Source organism: Schistocerca gregaria, chromosome 8 (assembly GCF_023897955.1).
Source record: "Schistocerca gregaria isolate iqSchGreg1 chromosome 8, iqSchGreg1.2, whole genome shotgun sequence".
Lineage (NCBI taxonomy): Eukaryota > Metazoa > Arthropoda > Insecta > Orthoptera > Acrididae > Schistocerca > Schistocerca gregaria.
In genome coordinates, this window is record NC_064927.1 from 233,515,160 (window position 1) to 233,538,102 (window position 22,943).

General features: G+C 44.6%; 1 protein-coding gene across 1 annotated transcript in view; it reads left to right on the forward strand.

Moving 5' to 3' along the window:
* LOC126284445 (radial spoke head protein 3 homolog) overlaps window positions 1–22,943 on the forward strand; it is a 333,014-nt gene that overhangs the window by 217,356 nt on the left and 92,715 nt on the right. Inside the window, exon 3 of the mRNA XM_049983367.1 lies at window positions 14,658–14,825. Coding sequence (XP_049839324.1) covers window positions 14,658–14,825 — 168 coding nt within the window. The remainder of the gene's footprint in view (window positions 1–14,657; window positions 14,826–22,943) is intronic.

Sequence of the window (22,943 nt, forward strand, 5' to 3'; positions counted from 1 at the left end):
ATTCTGTAGCTCTTTCTCCTCAGAGGAAGTCCTTCTCTTCTCACATTCTATTAATGTTGTAGTTTCACTCTTTTTCAGCACCGTTAATGATTTTTTATCTTATCCAATACGGAAGCGGAACCTGCAACAGTGGTTATAAAATGTTGATGAGTTGTTTGGATCTTTGACCATTAGCTTTGCAGTCCCTTTTTATAACCACACTACTACTGTCCAATCTCCCACTGATTTTCAGAGTTCTGTTCTAAGGTGGCTATAATTTTCCACCTTACAAGCACTCATTGACATACTTTGCTGTGGTTTACAACCAGGATTAGTTATCATTTGATAGGTTGTACATTGGACGAGGTGCAACAATAAAGTAATGAGACTGATGTTCTTTGCAAGATATGGCAACCCTGCAGGCTTGCGTAGGCACAATATCTTTGACCTTATTCTATAAGTTTCTTCTAGTTCAAGCGGCACATCGATGCAACTGCTCTGTCGTGAGTTGTGCTGTAACAAGTTAACACATGTTTGTTTCTCTGGTCACGGAAATGGAACAGCATAATACTGCGCAACGGTATGCCATTTCTTTTTGCGTTAAATTGGGTGAAAACGCGACGACAACTTACGGTAAGCTTCAGAAGGCTTTTGGAGAGAAGGTTATATCAAGAGCTCAAGTTTTTCGTTGGCATAAAATGTTTAGTGAAGGCAGAACGAATGTTGAAGATGAAGACCGCAGTGGACGACCATCAACCTCACAGATGGATGTCAACTTGGCCATGGTGCGTGAACTCGTACGACCTGATCTAAGATTATCGATGAAAATGATTGCAGAAGAACTGAACATCAATCGAGAAACGGTTCCTCTAACAATAACTGAAGGCCTTGGTATGAAAAAGATTGGATTCTGCATCACGACAACGCGCCATCCCATACTGCTCTGTCAGTACAGCAATTTTTAACCTCAAAACAAATTTCACTACTGCCACAGCCACCTTATTCACCAGATATCGCTCCTTGCGACTTTTTTATATTTCCAAGAGTCAAAACGGCTGTCAAGTGACATCATTTTCAAACAACACAAGATGTCCAAAAAGCTGTGATGAGGATCTTGGAGGATATTACAGAAGATGAGTTCCAGAAATGTTACCATCAATGGCAAAAGCGGTGGAAAAAGTGTGTGCAATTAGAAGGGAACTACTTTGAAGGAGACAACACTAAACTTGACTAAAACGGTAAGCAACATACTTTCACATCAGTCTAATTACTTTATTGTCGCACCTCGTATCACCTCATATATATGAATATATAAAGAAGACTGACATTGTCATGTACACCCTGTAAATAGTTGTTAACGCTTATTGCATGAAAGGTGATGGAGTGCATTTATCAAAAACGGCGTAATGAATGTTTGCCTATACTAGAGAAGTTGTGACGCCAGTGGAAATGAAATGGCAGGTGTAGCTCAAGGCCTGGGTGGAAAAGCCTGCACATGTGTGTTGGTCCTGCTTGACAAAGGAAGTAGCCAAGACGAACGGTTGGGGCATCCGGGCGATGAAGCACAATACAGCGGCAGCCGGCCGGTTTTGTAGCGGGGCTGGAAGCATAACCGGATAATACTTTGGTAACTCTGAAAATCTTGGACGCAGCTGCGAGGAACGAGGAAGCGTTACCTCGTAAATTACTCAGGCTGAGTTCTTTCTGAGGATTTTTACTCTGAGAAGCGTACCATTCAATGTATTCCTAATTAATGAGGATAGGTGTTTCCTCGTAAACATTCCGCCATTGGTGACAAAAGTCTAAAATATGGTTGGTCGACGTTCGGAAGAATCTGTAGACAGGGAGAATATGCCGTGGTTTCGCGAATATGATTCGCTTTCTGCGGTTACCAGAGAGGGGAGCCCAGCTTTGCTGAGAAGTCAGCAGTGGAGAGATAGGGTCTTCCATTTTGAGCGCCCGTGTTTGACAGTCACTCAGTATCAGATTTTGTTGGCACAGACGGACTTGCTGTCTTTGCTCTCAGGAGATTTTATAGTTAGAGCGGTTACGCAGTGTACTGTTGTGAACTTATAGGACTCTGGGCTTCGCCTCCAGGTAGGGAGTCGTCGTTGAGTACGCAGCGTTCAGTGCTTTAGACCACTTCCTCTGCCTATACTCACGCTGAGACGTTATCTGAATTCCGTTCTTGTGGCTGGGAGTTCGCGTTTCTTGTCTGTAGAATACAAAGAGGAGAAGACAGTATTAGATTATACCAGTCAGAGGACCGCCTTCTGCTGTCCTAGTGTATGAAAGAGTTTATTTAGTGGCTGGAGTTCTTCTATCATCGCAGACGTGTACGAGAACCATCACCCTGACGCAATGGACACGGTGCATACGGCGACATTGCTAATTGCTTAGGCTTATTTGGGCTATAAGGCTAAACAGCTGTGATCACGTGTTTTATTTCCACTGAGGTTGCACATCACTGCAGATCATCTTTGAAAGTAGTGTCTTCTAGCGTTTGGTACATCGATGATGACAGTCATCTCGCGTTATTTATATTAGATCGTGTAGCCATAGAAAGGGGCAGATTTGGGAAATTGATCAGTAATATTAGTTAGGAAATATAAACATTTGTAATGTAGAGGGGGCTTTTAATCTACAATAGATATATAAGCAGAAACAACATTTATCATTTAGTGGTTACTAGTTCACTTAATCAATCATTTATGTTTAGGTTGTTATTTATGTGTTAAAGAGCAAGGAGGAGGAAATAATATCACAACTAAGAGATCCTAAGATCTGCTTCAGGAGGTAGTCAGACAGGGCCAAATTTTGATTTTCGCTTTCGGTATTTTCTGTTGCGCACATTCATTTTGCACCCTCCTGGAGTAGCATCTTGGACTCTAGTCTCACCATGATGATTTTTTCAGTCGTAATGTAATTCTGTATGACCGTAATTGTGTTTAGGGCATCGTCTACCAGCGCTACAGAAGTGGCATCGTACACAGTGCGGCATTAGTAGTCTTGATTGCTGTGTGCGGACAAACAAACAGAAACTGTAGGCATGTTGGAAGGTTGTAACAAGGCAGGTGCGCCGTATGGAGTCATACATTTGGTACCCAATTTGTAAGTTTGCGCTAGCGATTAAGGAAAACGGTGCAACTGGTTCCAACGCAGAACTTTGTGCGACGATGTCACACTTTAAAGGAAACTGGGAAACGCCAAGCTGTACAACTGATCTGAATGTAACACATCGTGCAAGTTGTACATATGAATCAAAGTATTTCAAAAGAGTTTCCATGTGGAGGCTTATCATAATCGTAGCCCTTATGTAAATTTGTAATTAGGTCATTAGCTCCTACAACGTTGTACTCAGCCACCACCAGATCACTGGTCGCTTTTTCACGCTCTTACTTTTGCCTTCTACGACAACCCTGGGGATTCGAATACTAATCACAGACGTATTCCGCTGATGTCCACAATAACACCTGGCAATTCCCAATCCCCTCAGTCACCTGCCTGTAAACGCTACCTAGGATTTTCACTACTCCTTACCGAAATACTAACTGTGGTGTCCCAGAATACCTTCCGTGAATGTTTCAGCCCTGCTAATGAACATAGCTGTGCTGGCTGTTTGCGGAAGTGGCCTCTGCCACTGATGGAATCACATAACCCGTTCATTGATCGACAAGTTACTTAGAGGGCCCGTGCACTGAAACGTCAGACTTTTTTGGGCTGAGAAGATATCTTTTGCAGTACTTCCGGCAGACGACGTTTATATACGCAGTATTTTACTGAAAGCGTGTAACAGCAGAAAAACGTTGAAAGAAATGTTTCATTTTAGGCTTTGATATAGCTCATTACCTCGCTGTTGATGTACCAGTGATTTGGAGCAACACGCCCTGCACGCGAGTGTCCCAGATTGTCTACGAAAACGGATCTGCTGAGTACAGCTCTGCACAGTGCTTTCATTCTACGACTTCATATTTGTTTCTGCTAGTGTCTCATTCGTACTCAGATAGGGCTTTCGTCGAAACTGAACCGATATCGGCATGAAAACAACTTCTCAACAGTCACAACGCCAATTTTATAACCGTGAGCTGAATTTCCCTGCACACCCAACATGGTGCAATACGATTGTAGCATGACTGCCCTTAGCAGTCACTTAATGCAGGCACTGTCACACTGTTACCTGTGCTCCAATACAATGCCAACACATGAGGTGAAGCTTACTTACGCGTCAGTGAGATGTGGCGAAGTTACATTACGTTTTCCACTGTGCACTGCATCGATTTCTTTAAGCCACATTATTCGTGCCAGTATTACAGCAGTACCGTTAAGGGCATTGCAGCAGTACCATTTGGACCGTGTTCACTGTAGCTTTATGGGCCCGCCGCGGTGGCCGAGCGGTTCTACGCGCTACAGTCTGGAACCGGTCGCTGGTTCGGATCCTCCCTCGGGCATGGATGTGTGTGATGTCCTTAGTTAGGTGTAAGTAGTTCTAAGTTCTAGGGAACTGATGACCTCAGAAGATAAGTCCCATAGTGCTCAGAGCCATTTGACCCTTTTTTTAGCTTTACGATAGTAGAAACAACAGTTAAAGCGACCAATGATAAATCCGTCTTCAATATGCATTGCAATTTCGCGGTATTTTGTTCATATGGGTATGTACTCTCTTGAGCATTTTCATGTATCTAAAAGCAAGTAGCACCTTCTTTAGATATGATGACGTCTGTGATACATCGACGCATGGACTAGAGAGCCACTGAAAGCTTTGGAAATGAATTCATATCGGTAATTGTTTAACAGTCGCCTCAGCTCATTAATTCTTGAGTGTTAAATCCTCACTCACATGTGACACTGTTTGATAGGAACTGAGATGAATGCTGCCACACAGCCACTCCTTTAATACAGATATTTTCTGAAAATCACATTTTGTTTTACAAATTAAACGCTGTTTTACTGCTGCATTCTACATTTATTTACGTTCTAGATGCGTTTCGCCTTTTACATTAACGCATCTGTTGTAGATTTAATGTGGAATAATACAGGATACAGAATGTTTAAAAATATTGTCAGCTACTCCTACAGGAGGTAGTGTTGGTCAAAACTAGAAATAAAGTCCCTATAATGACATGTCCGGAAACCAGTACCTGTCTGAGATAACGGCAGTTGAAGATCTGCATTTCACAGCCTGCTTTTTATTTACGCATGATACCACCTCCACACGAGACGGAGTAGCGAAATGAAATGTGTTGTGGCTAGGGCCTCCCGACGGGTGGACCAGTCGCTTGGTTCATGTCTTTTTAGTGGACGCAATTTCGGCGATTTGCATATCAAATGGTTCAAATGGCTCTGAGCACTATGGGACTTAACTGCTGTGGTCATCAGTCCCCTAGAACTTAGAACTACTTAAACATAACTAACCTAAGGACATCAAACACACCCATGCCCGAGGCAGGATTCGAACCTGCGGCCGCAGCGGTCGCGCGTTTCAAGACTGTAGCGCCTAGAACCGCTCGGCCACTCCGGCCGCCGATTTGCATATCGATGAGGATGATAAGATGATGGAGACAACACGACACCCGGCCCCCGAGTGGAGAAAAATCTCTAGCCCAGCTGGGAATCGAACCCGGGCCCCTTGTGTGGCATTCTGCCGCGCTGACCACTCAGCTATCGAGTAAGGCACGGGATAGTGATGTTATTACAAGACGCACGTCTGAGCAGCAATCACCGTGGTGAGTAATCAGGATCGCCTCATTATGGGCAGGAATTATCGGTGATAGACAACAGGACCATAAACTCTGCTGAACAGGTTAACAGATGGTGTGCATAACCGATTTCTAAGCGTTGAATTACCATCTCTATTTGAAGCGTTACGCTTGCAGAAAGATAACGATTGTGGTTTATGCCCCAATTTCTGTGGATGAAGTGACAGTACATTACCACAAGGCTTATGGGTGATTGATTGGTCGAGAAGTCTGGTAGCGAGGCCTCCCCATTCACAGGACATGAACTTGTTGGATTTGTGGCTATGGGAACATCAAAGACACCAGTGTATGTCCAACCCATGAACAATCTGCAGACGTTACAGGAGCCTATAACCAATCCATGCAATGCAGTCTCAATGGAGCCAAGTGTATCTGAAAGCGTGTGTGTTTCACTGCGAAGAAGGGCTATGATAACCATATAACCATATGCAGCAGTGGGTATAGTGTCTGGTTCAAAGTAACAGACAGATGGGAATGAGAGGATGGATTGCAGCGCGGGATTAACCGAGCGTTCTAGGGCACTGCAGTCATGGACTGTGCAGCTGGTCCCAGAGGAGGTTCGAGTCCTCCCTTGGGCATAGGTGTGTGTGTTTGTCCTTAGGATAATTTAGGTTAAGTAGTGTGCAAGCTTAGGGACTGGTGACCTTAGCAGTTAAGTCCCGTAAGATTTCACACACATTTTAACATTTCCTTGAGAGGTTGGATTGGCCCTTATCTCAAAAGGTATTGATTTCTGAACATATCATTGCAGGAACTTTTATTCTAGCGTTTACTTACACTATCCTCTGTAGCAAAATGAGACACTTCTTATAACCATCCTTATGTACCACGACTATTCGGAAATGGAGGAACAGCCGGTCGCAAAATGAAAACCACAGTAAAAATCCGATGAGGCTTTTAACAGACATTTTGAGTAGTGTCTCTAGTATACTCGTCGATCGCTTCAAGACGCTCTTTTCAGTTGTGAGCGCACTGTAAGCGAGTAAACGTGCCTAGACCAACAGTGTCTCCTGCCAAGTAGGACGGCCCACTGAGAGGCTTCGCCTTAATGAATGCAGCCCACATAACACAACTGTCATGCACTTCCTTCTTCATGGCAATTCTCATCCCCACTCTACAGGGGCAGTGAAGACGCCTCTGCAGCCTTTTCGATTGTGTTCGATCACCCACAACACAGCCCTAACAGGCTCGTCCTGAGTACCATCTCTGTTTACATGAAATGCTGGATACGAAGACAACACTTGGGCGTAGGCTACGCGATATAGACCAGCGTAGAGAATTATCAGAAAGCACAGGCGGCTGCCTTCTATGGCGATGGTGTTGGAAATTTGGTATAACGCTCCGACAAATGTCTAAGTCGGGGCGGCGACTATGTAGAGAAGTAGCTGGCGGGTGTGGCTAACTGTTGCAAATAAAACAGCTCTGATTTTCACTGTGGTTTCCATTCCGCGACCAATCGTTCCTTACTTTTCAAACAATCCTTTATCGAATAGTTCGCGTCATAATTTTTGCTTAAAGTTATCCGTTCATAAGGTCGAAATTTGCGTCTCATCTTATTCAATCATAGTTCGGAGGTTTCGTTGTTACTTCACTTCACGACAAAATTTTCAAGTCGCCATCTTTTTGAAACGACAGTTCGACATCTTGACCAGAATAGAAAAAAACGTAGATTTCAGAAGTACGAAGGAATAACAGTGAGTAATAATTGATTCATGTAAAAACTGTGACGTGAGCTGCTGTCTAATACGTAAGTACCGGGTATAAAGCAAGACTGTAACATTCCACATGAAATCCACTGAAGGTGCCTTAATGTAAAAGGCTAGACACGAGTGGATCACAAATAAATATAGACTGCAGCAAGAGAAAAGTGTTTGAACGTATAAAACGATTATTTCTATATGAGCTACGGAAAACGGTGACGCAGACAACTTTATGATTAACATTTCACTCACCATGTACTGCTTGTAGACGACACACTACACTAAGCGATGTTCTACAACGCTTCATAGAAACGAGTATCATAGCTGTTGATGAGCACTGGTTAACCTATGCACACTGTGTCGCTCTGCCACTCTGTTATTCTTTGTACTGTGTTGCTTAAACGATCTTTTAATCATCTGAATACTATTTGTTTTTTCAAAGACCTTAATGTATAGTTATTGTCGTTCGTGTAGCAGTCAGAAGTAATAATATGAAACGAATATTTTCTGCCGTTTCATTTTCCAACTCGGGGAGTGGTATGACATACACGGTTATTCGTGAGTACCTGTGAAATTTTATAAGCGATTACAGGGCGTACAGAACACAGACAAACATCAGTGGAGAGAACATCTCTCCCAGTTTTAACTCACTTTACACGTCTTAATATGAGCTCTTCTTGTGATGTGGCAAACCACCAATACGTGCGTCCAGTTCGATGACACGATGTGTCGAGGTAGGCACGACAGCAGCTCGCTTTGCAAGGTTGGTAACTGGGTTGCCTACATGCAGGCGCGAAGTACTTACGATCGACAAGTAAGGAGACGAGGGCTAACGTTGAAACTTGAGGACAGCACAAACTACAGGCGCTATCTGTAATTATAAGAATTGTGCAAGCCACTGGCAAGCTTCCGTTTGCCAGGAATAACATGCAGCAAATTCCCAATGGCTGTCTCGTAACCTGTCGTGAGACACGTGCGATCCGATGGTAGTCATAGGATTACCGGCTGCCTGTCTCTTTGATGGTGTATCTATTTTCACAAACGGTAGAGACAAAAACGCTTTAGTTTAAGGAGTCAACGTGGGGAGAAATAATAGGAGGCGTTTCAGGGACGTATGAACAATCAGCATGTTTGAAGAGGTGTTATGGTCATTAAAGTAGAGAAGATCAAGTCGACAAACACTTTTTCACGCTTATTCGCGTGGGCCAGTTTGAAACGTCCCATTAGAAAAATTATAAATGACTGCTTAAACTGACACACAATACACTGCTGGAAGTGCAAAAAAGAACACATTGACACCGGTGTGTCAGACCCACCATACTTGCTCCGGACACTGCGAGAGGGCTGTACAAGCAATGATCACACACACGGCACAGCGGACACACCAGGAACCGCGGTGTTGGCCGTCGAATGGCGCTAGCTGCGCAGCATTTGTGCACCGCCGCCGTCAGTGTCAGCCAGTTTGCCGTGGCATACGGAGCTCCACCGCAGTCTTTAACACTGGTAGCATTCCGCGACAGCGTGGACGTGAACCGTATGTGCAGTTGACGCACTTTGAGCGAGGGCGTATAGTGGACATGCGGGAGGCCGGGTGGACGTACCGCCGAATTGCTCGGCAAGTGGGGCGTGAGGTCTTCACAGTACATCGATGTTGTCGCCAGTGGTCGGCGGAAGGTGCACGTGCCCGTCGACCTGGGACCGGACCGCAGCGACGCACGGATGCACGCCAAGACCGTAGGATCCTACGCAGTGCCGTAGGGGACCGCACCGCCACTTCCCAGCAAATTAGGGACACTGTTGCTCCTGGGGTATCGGCGAGGACCATTCGCAACCGTCTCCATGAAGCTGGGCTATGGTCCCGCACACCGTTAAGCCGTCTTCCGCTCACGCCCCAACATCGTGCAGCCCGCCACAGTGGTGTCGCGACAGGCGTGAATGGAGGGACGAATGGAAACGTGTCGTCTTCAGCGATGAGAGTCGCTTCTGCCTTGGTGCCAATGATGGTCGTATGCGTGTTTGGCGCCGTGCAGGTGAGCGCCACAATCATGACTGCATACGACCGAGGCACACAGGGCCAACACCCGGCATCATGGTGTGGGGAGCGATCTCCTACACTGGCCGTACACCTCTGGTGATCGTCGAGGGGACACTGAATAGTGCACGGTACATCCAAACCGTCATCGAACCCATCGTTCTACCATTCCTAGACCGGCAAGGGAACTTGCTGTTCCAACAGGACAATGCACGTCCGCATGTATCCCGTGCCACCCAACGTGCTCTTGAAGGTGTAAGTCAACTACCCTGGCCAGCAAGATCTCCGGATCTGTCCCCCATTGAGCATGTTTGGGACTGGATGAAGCGTCGTCTCACGCGGTTTGCACGGCCAGCACGAACGCTGGTCCAACTGAGGCGCCAGGTGGAAATGGCATGGCAAGCCGTTCCACAGGATTACATCCAGCATCTCTACGATCGTCTCCATGGGAGAATAGCAGCCTGCATTGCTGCGAAAGGTGGATATACACTGTACTAGTGCCGACGTTGTGCATGCTCTGTTGCCTGTGTCTATGTGCCTGTGGTTATGTCAGTGTGATCATGTGATGTATCTGACCCCAGGAATGTGTCAATAAAGTTTCCCCTTCCTGGGACAATGAATTCACGGTGTTCTTATTTCAATTTCCAGGAGTGTATTTTTAGCGCAATGCAATCTGACTTTCAGTAATCCCTACAAAAGAATGGCCCTAACTAACATTAAACTATACCTTTCACAAATCACTTACCTCACAAAAATCTTCGTTAGTCGAACTATTGCAATACAGCGAGCGCCACTACTGCCAGCTAAATAAAAAGATTCAAATTACTGAAGGCACTAACTACTGATAGGCATACTTAGCAAATGAAAGTACCTTAATAGGTTCAAAGGTCATAATATATAGCAGTTCATGACATCCAGTCTTACAAATTTACTGTCTCTGATGGACACACGCCCAGATCATCCGCTCTTGAAACTCCGCCACCTCTCTCCCCACATCCACCACTGCTGGCGGCTCACCTCCAACTGCGCAGCGCTACGAGCTGTTAACAGCCAGCTGCCCAACACTACAACGGCGAATGTTTACAACATTGCTAACCAGCCACAGACTGCACACAGCACAGCCAGTGACTTTCATACAGAGCGCTACGTGGCGTTACCAATATAAGAACCTAAACAGCCTACTTACAAGTTATCTGAAAGTCTCATAAATGAGAACGATGACAGTGACGGAAAAGAATATGACCCTCACAATATCTCCAACATCCTGGAAAGAATCCTTTCGTAGTGTATTCTTTGGTCAGGAATCCGCCGCTGGTATATTCGCACAGCAACCATCAAGTTCCATTTCGCTGACAATTCGCAACACTTTGGGATATTCCACATTGTAAGTACTCATTATTTTAGACAGCGGAATATGAATTTCACTAGCATGTTGGTACAATTATTACAACTCAAATACGACAGCTCTCCAACTTTCTCCTCCGTATTTTGTTGACACCCCTTGCATAAGGAGAAAGGATCGTTGTAATAAAATACCAGAAATCAGAGTTCGCACGGAAAGACTTAACTGCCGATTTTCCTGCGATCTGTTTTGTTTGAGGGTGGTAAGGTAGAAAAATGGAGTGAAAATGATGCGATGAACTCTCTGCCAGGCACTTAAGTGTGAATTGCAGAGTAGTGATGTAGATGGTCAATCTCTGTATCCGACTGTGCATTCACGTGTCCATCGTGAGGTTTACCGCTAGTGTCAGAGTTCCCAGCAGTTCCAAGTAGTGTACCACGTCTTGAATATATACTCAAAGGCGAACAGAATTACAAGTGACTCGGAAATGTGATATGGCTAGTGAAAACAAAAGTGAATCGACTTCCATTACGGGATTCTAAACTATTGTTTAGCTGTAAATGTTTTTCAAGTACATCTAGTAACTTCAATTCAAATATAGTCGATTGTCTATAACAGAAAATGCTTCTGATAGACTAGCACTCTCATAGAAGCAGAGAAAGTAGTTTTCTTGTGACCTTTCGGAACTGGTGAAACGCTGGTATTTCAGTTGATGAGGCCTGGATTTTCCCGTAAGGTCAGGAAAGAAAGTAGCAGTTCACGCACTGGAAATCACCATTTTCGTCAACAGCAAAATTGTAGATTTGAGTTAAGATTTTATGGGACCAAACTGCTGAGGTGCTCGGCCCCTAAGCTTACACGCAACTTAATCTAACTTCAACATACACACCCATGGCTAAGGGAGGTCTCGAAACTCCAACGGGGAAAGCCGCGCAGACCGTGACATGGCGCCTCAGACGGCGTAACTAACCCGCGCGGCTCGTCAAAAAAAAAAAAAAAAAAAAAAAAAAAAAAAAAAAAAAAAAGAGTCGATAAAGGACGCAACAGTAACTCGCATTGGGAACAACGGGAAAGGAAGTTGGCTGCACATTTTTCGAAGTAAACATCACAGCAGTTCCCCCGTGAGAGTGAAGAAAACCACTGAAAACCTAAAACTAGATGGCAGGGCAGGGAATGGAAACGCCATCCTCCCATATGCATGTGCACTGTCTTATCACTATGCACTTTTCTTGATCTAGAGGTTAAATGCTATGGTTATCCTTTTCTTCGATATCTAAAACGTCATTGCTGTGGGATGGGTAGTTACTTGTAAAAAGAGGAAAAAATTATGAACATATTTTGGGGGTTAATGTTCAAGTGAATATGAGAAGCCGCGCGGGATTAACCGAGCGGTCGAGGACGCTGCAGTCATGGACTGTGCGGTTGGTCCCAGCGGAGGTTCGAGTCCTCCCTCGGTGTTTCTCCTTAGGATAATTTGGATTTAGTAGTGTGTAAGCTTAGGGACTGATGACCTTAGCAGTTAAGTCCCATAAGATTTCACACACATTTGAACATTTTTGAATATGAGAGAAGGAAAAAAATTCACTTCTGGAGGAGTGGGTGCATCTCTCATCAGTATAGTGCGCCCCACCACAGCACTCTACCGGTGAAGTGAAGTCTGACTACTCATCTCGCCATTGCCGCATCACACAGGTGGTTGTACTCCATTTGTTACTTCCTTAATTCCGAAAATCATGTCGTCGCCTAAAGGGACTCACTTTGTGACAAGGGAGGAGACAAGGACGGAAACGGCGGAGACCCTGCACGTAATCATGTAAGGTGTCTCGTAGAAACGGTTTGAGAAGTGGAAGTGCAAAGTGCAGTTATCTGATAACCGAACGAGTCCTACGGAGAAGAGGGCAACAACTAAACGACCTTGCACGGTAAGTATACGAATTTGCACAACTAAGTTCATGCTTTTGTATCAGACATCGTATGCAAAAAGACTTTCAGTCCTAAATGCAACACTGTATCGGCTTAATTCACCAAACTACTACTTTCTATAGTCCGGTGTACCTTTATACTACGTTCACACAACCTGTGAACTAATATTGTGCTTTTTCATTTTGTACTATTTTACTACAATTAATTACGTAAACTGTAATGATCTTGCACATTTACAGTGTCATTAGGTTATCATGATTCAGCATAACACTGAGCCAGGTGTGCCTGCTCAGTGCAAAAAGTAGCAGTAATAATTCTTTTTAGCTTGTGTGTTGGTTTATAATGTGCAGGCCACGTGGTGCTTATATCTCTACTGTCTAAAATTATTGTGCAGCATTGTAAGTCAAAGTCAATAACTGTTTACCATGTTTAATATATAAGACGAATGACGATCAGTCGATTTGACATTTACTTTCTAACGTGATTATCAATGCTTTTATATATTTGCTAAGATCTTTAGGTACACGTGTCATAGGTGAACAAATTGTTTTTAAGTAAAACAATTGGTTATTTAATAACTTAAATGTTTCTAAACTGTTGGTGATTGAAATATTGGCCAAAGTGTTCCAACCTGTACAATCATTTTTATAGTTCGCGTAGAACGATCCGAGCAGCACTTTTCGCAATCAATCTGGTAGCTACAAATCCGAATTTCTCTTGCCAAGAAAACAAACTGCCTGTAGATATCTACGCAACCCACGTCAGTTTCGATATGCGCCAGTGAATAAAACTATAACCCTAGTTCTAAATATTTACGTAGGGCAAGATTAAACTTCATAACGCAAACCACTAGTCCTACGAGATTTTCACTCTGCAGCGGAGTGTGCGCTGATATGAAACTCCCTGGCAGATTAAAACTGTGTGGTGAAGCGAGACTCGAACTCGGGACCTTTGCCTTTCGCGGGCGAGTACTCTACCATCTGAGCTACCCAATCACGACTCACGCCCCGTCCTCGCAGCTTCACTTCTGCCGGGATCTCGTCTCCTACTTTCCAAACTTTACAGAACCTCTCCTGCGGACCTTGCAGAACTAGCACTCCCGAAAGAAAGGATACTGCGGAGACATGGCTTAGCCACAGCCTGGGGGATGTTTCCAGAACGAGATTTTCACTCTGCAGCGGAGTGTGCGCTGATATGAAACTTCCTGGCAGATTAAAACTGTGTGCCGGACCGAGACTCGAACTCGGGACGTCTGCGAACCTGCAGAAGAGCTTCTGTGAAGTTTGGAAGGTAGGAGCCGAGGTACTGGCAGAAGTGATACGGTGAGTAGGAAGCGTGAGTCGTGCTTGGGTAGCTCAGATGGTAGAGAACTCGTCCGCCTAACGCAAAGGTCCCGAGTTCGAGTCTCGGTCCGGCACACTGTTTTAATCTGCCAGGGAGTTACACTAGTCCTATGATTGCTTCATAATTGGAAAATTGATTATTAATAAACAAATATTAACTGATCAAAACTGAGTTTAATCATAGAATGCAGGCTTTGAGGGCGATATTTGCGTAACTGATGATATTTTTTTATTGGCGAAAGCCACGGTGCAAGGCAGAATTCTCTGCCTAACGTTCGACTTTGTAATTGCTGTCTGGGTCGTAAAAGTCTGTGATGACGTGGACATCATTGAAAGACGAAACGTTAAGCAGAGAATTGTGCCTTTGATGACGGCTTTATGGCCGTAAAACAAATATCAGCAATCTCGTTAAACTCAGTTTACGTGCCACACAGCCTTAAAATGAAATTATTGTACCAAGAATCCATTGACGCGCTGTTTTAAAAGCGTTGTGGTAGCTAAAGCGATTTGCCTCGGTATAGTGTGGTGCTGTAGTTGCGGCCTGCCGTGTTTTCGCTGCCGCTCACTGGCCCCTTGTTGCAGACGGATGGGGAGTCGCAGGCGGCTCGCCAGGCCGAGGTGCGGCGGCGGGCGCTGGCCAGGAAGCGCGCGCACGCGCAGCAGGGGCGGCTGGGGCTGCGCGTCGGGTCGCCGCCGCCGGTGGCGGGCCGCAAGCACGAGACCGTCCAGACCTCCGCCTACCTCGAGGAGGTGAGCCCGGCGCACCGGCGGCGCTCACTCTGACCTCCTACAACCAAGGGGCTACCACAAACTCATCTGTTATCCAGAATAACACAACAGCTACATAGCCTCAGAATGTAAACTCACCGCACAAAATACACTACTGGCCATTAAAATTGCTACACCACGAAGATGACGTGCTACAGACGCGAAATTTAACCGACGCGAAGAAGATGCCGTGATATGCAAATGATTAGCTTCTCAGAGCATTCACACAAGGTTGGCGTCGGCGGCGACACCTACAATGTGCTGGCATGAGGAAAGTTTCCACCCGATTTGTCATACACAAACAGCAGTTGACCAGCGTTGCCCGGTGAAACGTTGTTGTGATGCCTCGTGTAAGGAGGCGAAATGCGTACCATCACGTTTCCGACTTAGATAAAGGTCGGATTGTAGCCTATCGCGATTGCGGTTTATCGTATCGCGACATTGCTGCTCGCGTTGGTCGAGATCCAATGACTGTGAGCAGAGTATGGAATCGGTGGGTTCAGGAGGGTAATAAGGAATGCCGTGCTGAATCCCAACGGCCACGTATCACTAGCAGTCGAAATGACAGGCACCCTATCCGCATGGCTGTAACAATCGTGCAGCCATGTCTCGATCCCTGAGTCAACAGATGGGGACGTTTGCAAGACAACAACCAAGTGCACGAACAGTTCGACGACGTTTGCAGCAGCATGGGTTATCAGCTCGGACACCATTGCTGCGGTTACCCTTGACGCTGCGTCACAGACAGGAGCTCCTGCGAAGGTGTACTCAACGACGAATCTGGGTGCACGAATGGCAAAACGTCATTTTTTAGGATGAATCCAGGTTCTGTTTACAGCATCATGATGGTCACATCAGTGTTTGGCGACACCGCGGTGAACTCACATCGGAAGCATGTATTCGTCATCGTCATACTGTCGTATCACCCGGCGTGATGGTATGGGGTGACATTCGTTACACGTCTCGGTCACCTCTTGTTCGCTGTGACGGCACTTTGAACAGTGGACGTTACATTTCAGATGTGTTACGACACGTGGCTCTACCCTTCATTCGATCCCTGCGAAACCCTACATTTCAGCAGGATAATGTAGGACCGCATGTTGCAGGTCCTCTACGGGCCTTTCTGGATACAGAAAATGTTCGACTGCTGCCCTGGGCAGCACATTCTCCAGATCTCTCACAAACCGAAAACGTCTGGTCAATGATGGCCAAGCAACTGGCTCGTCACAACACGCCAGTCACTACTCCTGATGAACTGTGGTATCGTGGTGAAGCTGCATGGGCAGCTGTACCTGTACACGTCATCCAAGCTCTGTTTGACTCAATGCCCACGTGTATCAAGGCCGTTATTACGGCCAGAGGTGGTTGTTCTGGGTACCGATTTCTCAGGATCTATGCACCCAAACTGCGTGAAAATGTAATCACATGTCAGTGCTACTATACTATATTTGTCCAATGAATACCCGTTTATCATCTGCATTTCTTCTCGGTTTAGCAATTTTAATGGCCGGGGTGTATTATACTGTCCTCTAACACAACTAAAAATGCTCAGAATCCAAACTCACCGCACAAAATGTTAGTCACTGCCTAAAGAGAACACAGTGGCCGCTTTGAAGCTCTTTTTATGGTGCACAACTGCTACCAGGCGGTGGTATGACCCTCCACCGCTGAGGTTATTCGTGGCAGTGGATGGGGATGAATGTGTCAAAGATTCTATCAAATCGGTGCAGTAAGATCGCTCGAACGCAGTCCTGCCTACCGGTCTACACGGAAAAGCAGGCTCATGTAACAAAATAGGGTCGCAAAAATGGTAGCAAACGCCACAGAATGGAGAGGAGTGTCTCGCGACAATCGGTTTCAAACACGACGGGAATTAGTGCTGTCAGTAAATGCAAGACTATCTCAACTGGTTCACGTGGGAACATTGCATGAAGTGGACATTTGGAATCAGGTACGTCGCAAAATGTCATTGCTTACACCGGCATATATAACATTGCACGTCTTTAATTCGTCAAACTATGCAATGGACAGTAGTTCATTTGAAGGGTGTAGTGCTGTCCTACAAGTTTCATTTTTGCCTCGCAACTAGTTTGATTAACACTCAGGTCTCCACCCTACTCGACTGTACCGCTAAGTCGTCCATCTCATTCCATAAGAAATATCTGGGACTATTTGCAATACCAGGTGGAAATTAGCGATCAAAGTACCCACAGGTAATCCTAAATGGCTGACTTCAGCTGGCATACCTGAAGAAACTTGCGGACTGCATCCCTCGCCGAACTCAGTCCATTATCAATATTATACGCGATGCTACAGGGGGTTAGCGTCACGCCTCTGTGAGTGACTAACTTTATTTCTTCCGTATGTGTAAATAATGTTCACAGTTTATTGCAAACAGCCGAGGATTCCAGTGCAGCTATGCACAGCAAATAGCTGCAATTGTACGATGTATTCCTAACTCGTAATCTCAACCTTGAAAATGTTGTTCATAATTTTATTCGTTTCCGACACACAGAGGTTAATCTACCCATACTTGTACACGTAAAATACGCATGTAAAATACTGTGTGGGACGAAACTGGTTTATAAAGTGACGTAGCATAGAGAAACATGCTGTGAAGTGTCTCCATTATCATCTGGGAACCTCGTGTTATAGTACTGAAAAATCTGTTTTTTTTTGTTGTTTTTTTTTTGTTTTGGGTTGTAAAATCCGTTCTGAGATGTAAAATTAGTTTCGCGTTGTTTCAGTTTTACTTTAGTGAACTATCTAAATTTTACTGAAAAATACATTTCTTTTCATATGAATTACGTGATCTGCTGATGCTCGCATTGGAACACAAAAAATGCGAATATGTTACTGTTTGTTTAGAGGACTCTGACTGAAAAGTGTGGTACCAGCTGCCTCGTTCTACCTTCCTCAACACATTTAAAAATTTTCCCAAATATGTCTGCCTGCGAACATATTTGCGCGTTTTTATACTGGTGGAGAAGGAGACATGGCAGTGGGAAAGAGACGGAAGGGCAATAAATGCAGGAAGAGAGAAGAGAGTGGTTGGGGTACTGTAGAGAGAGCAAAGGAGACAGCGGCAGTTTGAGAGAAAGACAAGGCAACAGTGGCAGTGGAACAAAGTTGACAGCGACAGAACGGTACTGGGAAAATAGTGAAGCAGACAGTGCGAAGGAATAAACAGAAAGAGGGATTGGGAGTGAGAGCCAGTGATAATGACAGACAGAGTGTATTTCAGTGACAACGAGGAAGAGTGGGGTAGTAAGAGTGAAAGAGACAGTGGCAACAGGGACGAAGGAACGAGATATTAACAGTTAGAGGGAGCAAGAGTTGGACAGTAACAGTGAGAGGAGCCTGTAGTGGCGGGACAGGACGAAGGGAACTGTGGCTGTGGCACAGGAGACAAAGACGCAGAGGCACCAGGAGGTAATGAGTTGGGGTGAACGAGCGGGTGAGAAACGGCAACTGAGGCTGGATGGGTATGAGCGACTTCCAGCGGTGGACTAGTGGATGTGAGCGGATCATGGTTAGTGCTGCTTCTGGAAGTTTGAGATCGATGAGTTGAATGCAAAAAAAAAAAAAAAATAAAATAAAATAAAATAAAATAAAATAAAAAATAAAAACAAAATTAAAAATAAAAACGCAAATATGTTCGTATTTTAAAATTTTAAGAGAATTTTTAAAGATGCTGAGGAGGTCGAACGAGACAGCTGGTACCCCACTTTACAGTCAGAGTCTCTTAAATAAACGAATATATTCGTATATTTTTACACTGAAAGCAGCGTTTTTCCGCTGGTAGTGATTTTGCTTGTACAATCCTCACTTGCTACTTCACTAAACACCATGGATGTGACTCACTTATCTATTATATGACTCACACGCTCACTCATCATAAATTTTACAAATTTCGAGATTCATGCATCGCGTACACGCTGCATTCACCGCAGTACATGCTGCATTCATCGCATCGCTCACTCTGACAGTATTATTTATTGAAAGTTAGCGTACTATGCAGTCAGCTGCTAGATGGTTTTATGTTTCACACGTTTTGTTTATCAAAAGTTATATTTTCTTCATAGCCTGTCTTCAGTTTTACAAGGCATATGCTTAATGCCGTATGAACACATCACACACGTACTCCATCACTGGCATCATAGTCTGTAGTCAACCACCAAGTCGAAAGAACAAGAGTCTCTATTTCCTACTAGCTCAATATACCGAACAGAATGTTCTTCGTCATCTATGTTCTTTCTCAGAGAGACGACAGGCATTTCTGTTGAAAGGTTTTTTTTTTCTTTGTTACATTTGAGTTGGAATACGTCTCTTGACAGTGTTGTCGTTACTTTGTGTCATTTTGCTCGAACTTCATTCTATTGAAACACCCCTTTCGGTTTTGTCTTTGTGGAGAACGCAGCAGGTATTGCGTGTTATACAACATTGCGACGAAATAACAGCACAATATCACTCGTTCACTTAGAAATATCCGACAAGCAGCTTAACGGAAATAAAACAACAATTTAAGCACTGTCAGGGATCTCAATAGTTGATGAAACATATGAACAATCAAGAGAAGACTCCAATGAATATTAAGGCCTGAAAAATGATCCTTACTCGATAGAAAAGTAATTAAAGCTTGAAGATTGTCAGCGACATAGTAATTTTTAACATAAGCGGCAATGAAATGAGAAACTCAGTTGATGAAAATGAATAACGTTTTGACATGATAAGATCAAGAAAACTAAAGCATGGGCAATGGAGCGCAACCGAATGAAATCGAGTCTTGTTAGGAAGATTGAATTGAGAAATGTTATGTTAAAAGTTATGGACTGATGGAAGCAGGTCGCATTTGTTATGCAGTGAGACGCTAGAATGGAGGGCTGCATTAAATCAGTTTTCGGACTGAGGAGCTCCAGCAGCAGCGTGTGTAGCCACTGCTGCCTTACTGCTCAGAGCTATCTTTTTGACCAGTTACGATTGTGACTATGAAAAATAAGTCATGGATCAAGTTAACAAATTTACGGTGTTTACTCAAAATAGGCTGCCTCTGAATCAGTACACAACTAAAAATTTTTTCAAAAGTGTTGTGAGACCCTCACTATGGTCCTTTGTGGAACTGCATTTAGTGTTGCGGTACAGTTTTCTTGGATGTCCTTAAGTGCGTCCAAAAGGCGACAATTCTTTGCCAACTTCAGTTTGGGAAACAGCCAAGAATCGGCTTGGGCCAAATCTGGAGAATACGGCGGCTGATCCAGACCCGTGATACATTCGATGGCCCAAAAACTAGCTCGCGGTCTACGCTTTGTGGGCTAGGACGACCAGGAAACTGCCTCTCGGTATTAGGGTCGAATTCGACGAATTCTCGCCCGCTGTCGAAGGAGGACGGCGAAATAATACTCAGAATAACGGTTTGCTGTTCTACTACAAACTTCTCCTGAGTGATTCCTTTGGATTAGAAGAAAATTGTTAACTTTGTTCTCACGACTCTTCTGAAAGCTCTGTTCCTTTGGTTTCGGCTACTCTATGCTCAATAACGCTGCACACTGCCGCTTTGTAAGAGGCTCAGATTCCAAACATTATGTCGCGTTACCAGTTATTGAGGATTCCGTGGAACCAGTACTACTCTAGGGTGTCTGTAACAGGTTTTTGCACCGTTGGACTCTGCCACGTTTTTGATCGCCTGCGAGTGCTTGTATAGCAAACACCGTGCACAGACTTTCCTTTTACTCAAATATTCTGTCAAAATTCTGTGCACAGTAGTTTATCGCTATTCCTGACAGCTACTTGTTGAATCGTGCAAAAATACATCTGCCTGATGCCATGATTTTGATGAAATTTTGCACATTTCGTGAGATTTATTTGCGACTTTGATGCTTGTGGCGCGGACATGTTCGGAAGAACAGACACTATTCGCAATCCGCACCTGTAATTCATTATATGTACGAGCGTAATCCCAAAAGTAAGGTCTCTTATATTTTTATAAGTACATATACCTGTTTATTTCTACAGTGGTTCACATCAGTTCATAGCTTGAACATTTAGCTATTTTTCGACATAATCGCCATTTCTGTCGATGCATTTTTGTAGACGCTGTGGCAGTTTTTGTATGCCCATGTCATAGCATGCTGTTCAGAAAGGTATGAGTCTCTTCTTTCACTTCGTCGTCGGAGCTGAATCGCTGTCCGACCAAACGTTCTTTTAACCTAGGGAACAGGTGGTAATCACTGGGCGACAAGTCATGAATATCGTGTGGGTGGGTGATTATGTTCCACTGAAACTGTTGCAGGAGAGCAGCGGTTTGCCGAGCGGTGTGTGGGCGAGCGTTGTCATAGAGAATGTCTACGCTCTTGCTCAACATTCCTCTTCTGCTGTTCTGAATTGCCCGTTTGAGTTTTTTCAGAGCCTCACAGTACCTGTCAGCGTTAATTGTAGTCCCAGCGATTCAGCTCCGACGACGAGGTGAAATAAGAGATTCGTAACTTTCTTAACAGCATGGCGGCGACCTGGGATGACATGGGCGTACAAAAACTGCCACAGTGTCTACAAAAATGCATCGACAGAAATGGTGATTATGTCTAAAAATATCTAAACGTTCAAGCTGTAAAGTGATGTAAACCATTGTAGAAATAAACAGGTCTATGTACTTATAAAAAAAATAGGAGACCTTACTTTTGGGATCACCCTCGAAAATTGTAGGTGGAGGGGTGGGTGAAGGAAAGGAGAAAAGGGAAGGGATTACTGATGCCAGCTGAACACGTACATTACCCAGAATCAGGGACGATGAGTGAAAATGTGTACCGGACCGGGATTCGATCCCGGGATCTTCTGTTTACTAGGTAGGTGCGTTAACCGCTGCGCCATCCGGGACAGAACACAACTGCGCAGACGGTCTCAGCGCACCTGACTGCCGACACACATTCCCGCCGAGCAGCACCTCCCTGCAGTCCCTGTCCATTTGCACCATGGTCGCTATTCTGAGATTCACGCAGGAGCTTAGATGTACTTGTTCTTCCACAGTGTTATGCATTTACTAACGTAAATAAGACTGTATCACGTTTTCTTTCTGTAACTTACAGTTTTGAAGTTGTGGCACGTTTTCCTGTGCTGTTGGCGAGCCTATTTAATTCGCCAACAACACAGGAAAACGTACCACAACTTCAAAACTGTAAGTTACAGAAAGAAAACGTGATACAGTCTTATTTACGTTAGTAAATGCATAACAAACAGAAAATAAATTACGTTTTGCTGTTTGCAGATGACAAGTTGTATATTGCGTAGCAGAACAGCTACCTAAACAAGTTCAAAAAAATGGTTCAAATGAGCACTATGGGACTTAACATTTATGGTCATCAGTCCCCTAGAACTTAGAACTACTTACACCTAACTAACGTAAGGACGTCACACAACACCCAGTCATCACGAGGCAGAGAAAATCCCTTACCCCACCAAAACAAGTGGATAATAACATCATGTAAGATATGTTACTTATGATTACACCCACTTTTCGCCAATTAAGTAATAAATGGCACTTTTACATACTGTTGTAAACGACGCAAATGTTAATATGTAAACAACAAATTTACAGTTAAAAATAGAAATAGAACCCACTGACGATAGCACAAAAGTGTTGAAACATGTATGGGTGAAACAAAAAGAAAAAAAGGTGTCTTGCATAAGGCGGAACTTCTCATCCCATTTGACACAGGTATTCCTTACGGAAATGGGACACACTACGTAAGTAGTAACAACAAATCGTAATGCGTATGTTTCTTAAGAACGTCTTGAGCTAGAAATCAGACCCAAAGGTGACGGTGCCACAGCTCGACTAGTGAAAATTAGTTGCGGACGAATGGCGCCAAGTGTCGGTAGTGGAAGTAGGCCGTGGCGCCATATTTTCGGCTTCGGCCTGCCATGACCCGCGGGTAGCAAAGTAGCCGCAGGGCTGGTGTATGGTAATGCGGCGGCTCGCGTGACGCCTCTGCCCAGCCTTCACTCGGCGTCCGGCCGGCGCGGCGCTGCGGCAGCTCCCCCGCAGATGGACGCATACACCGGTACTGGTCTGCCGACACGCGTTCGAGAGGTATAGGCAAGCTGTCT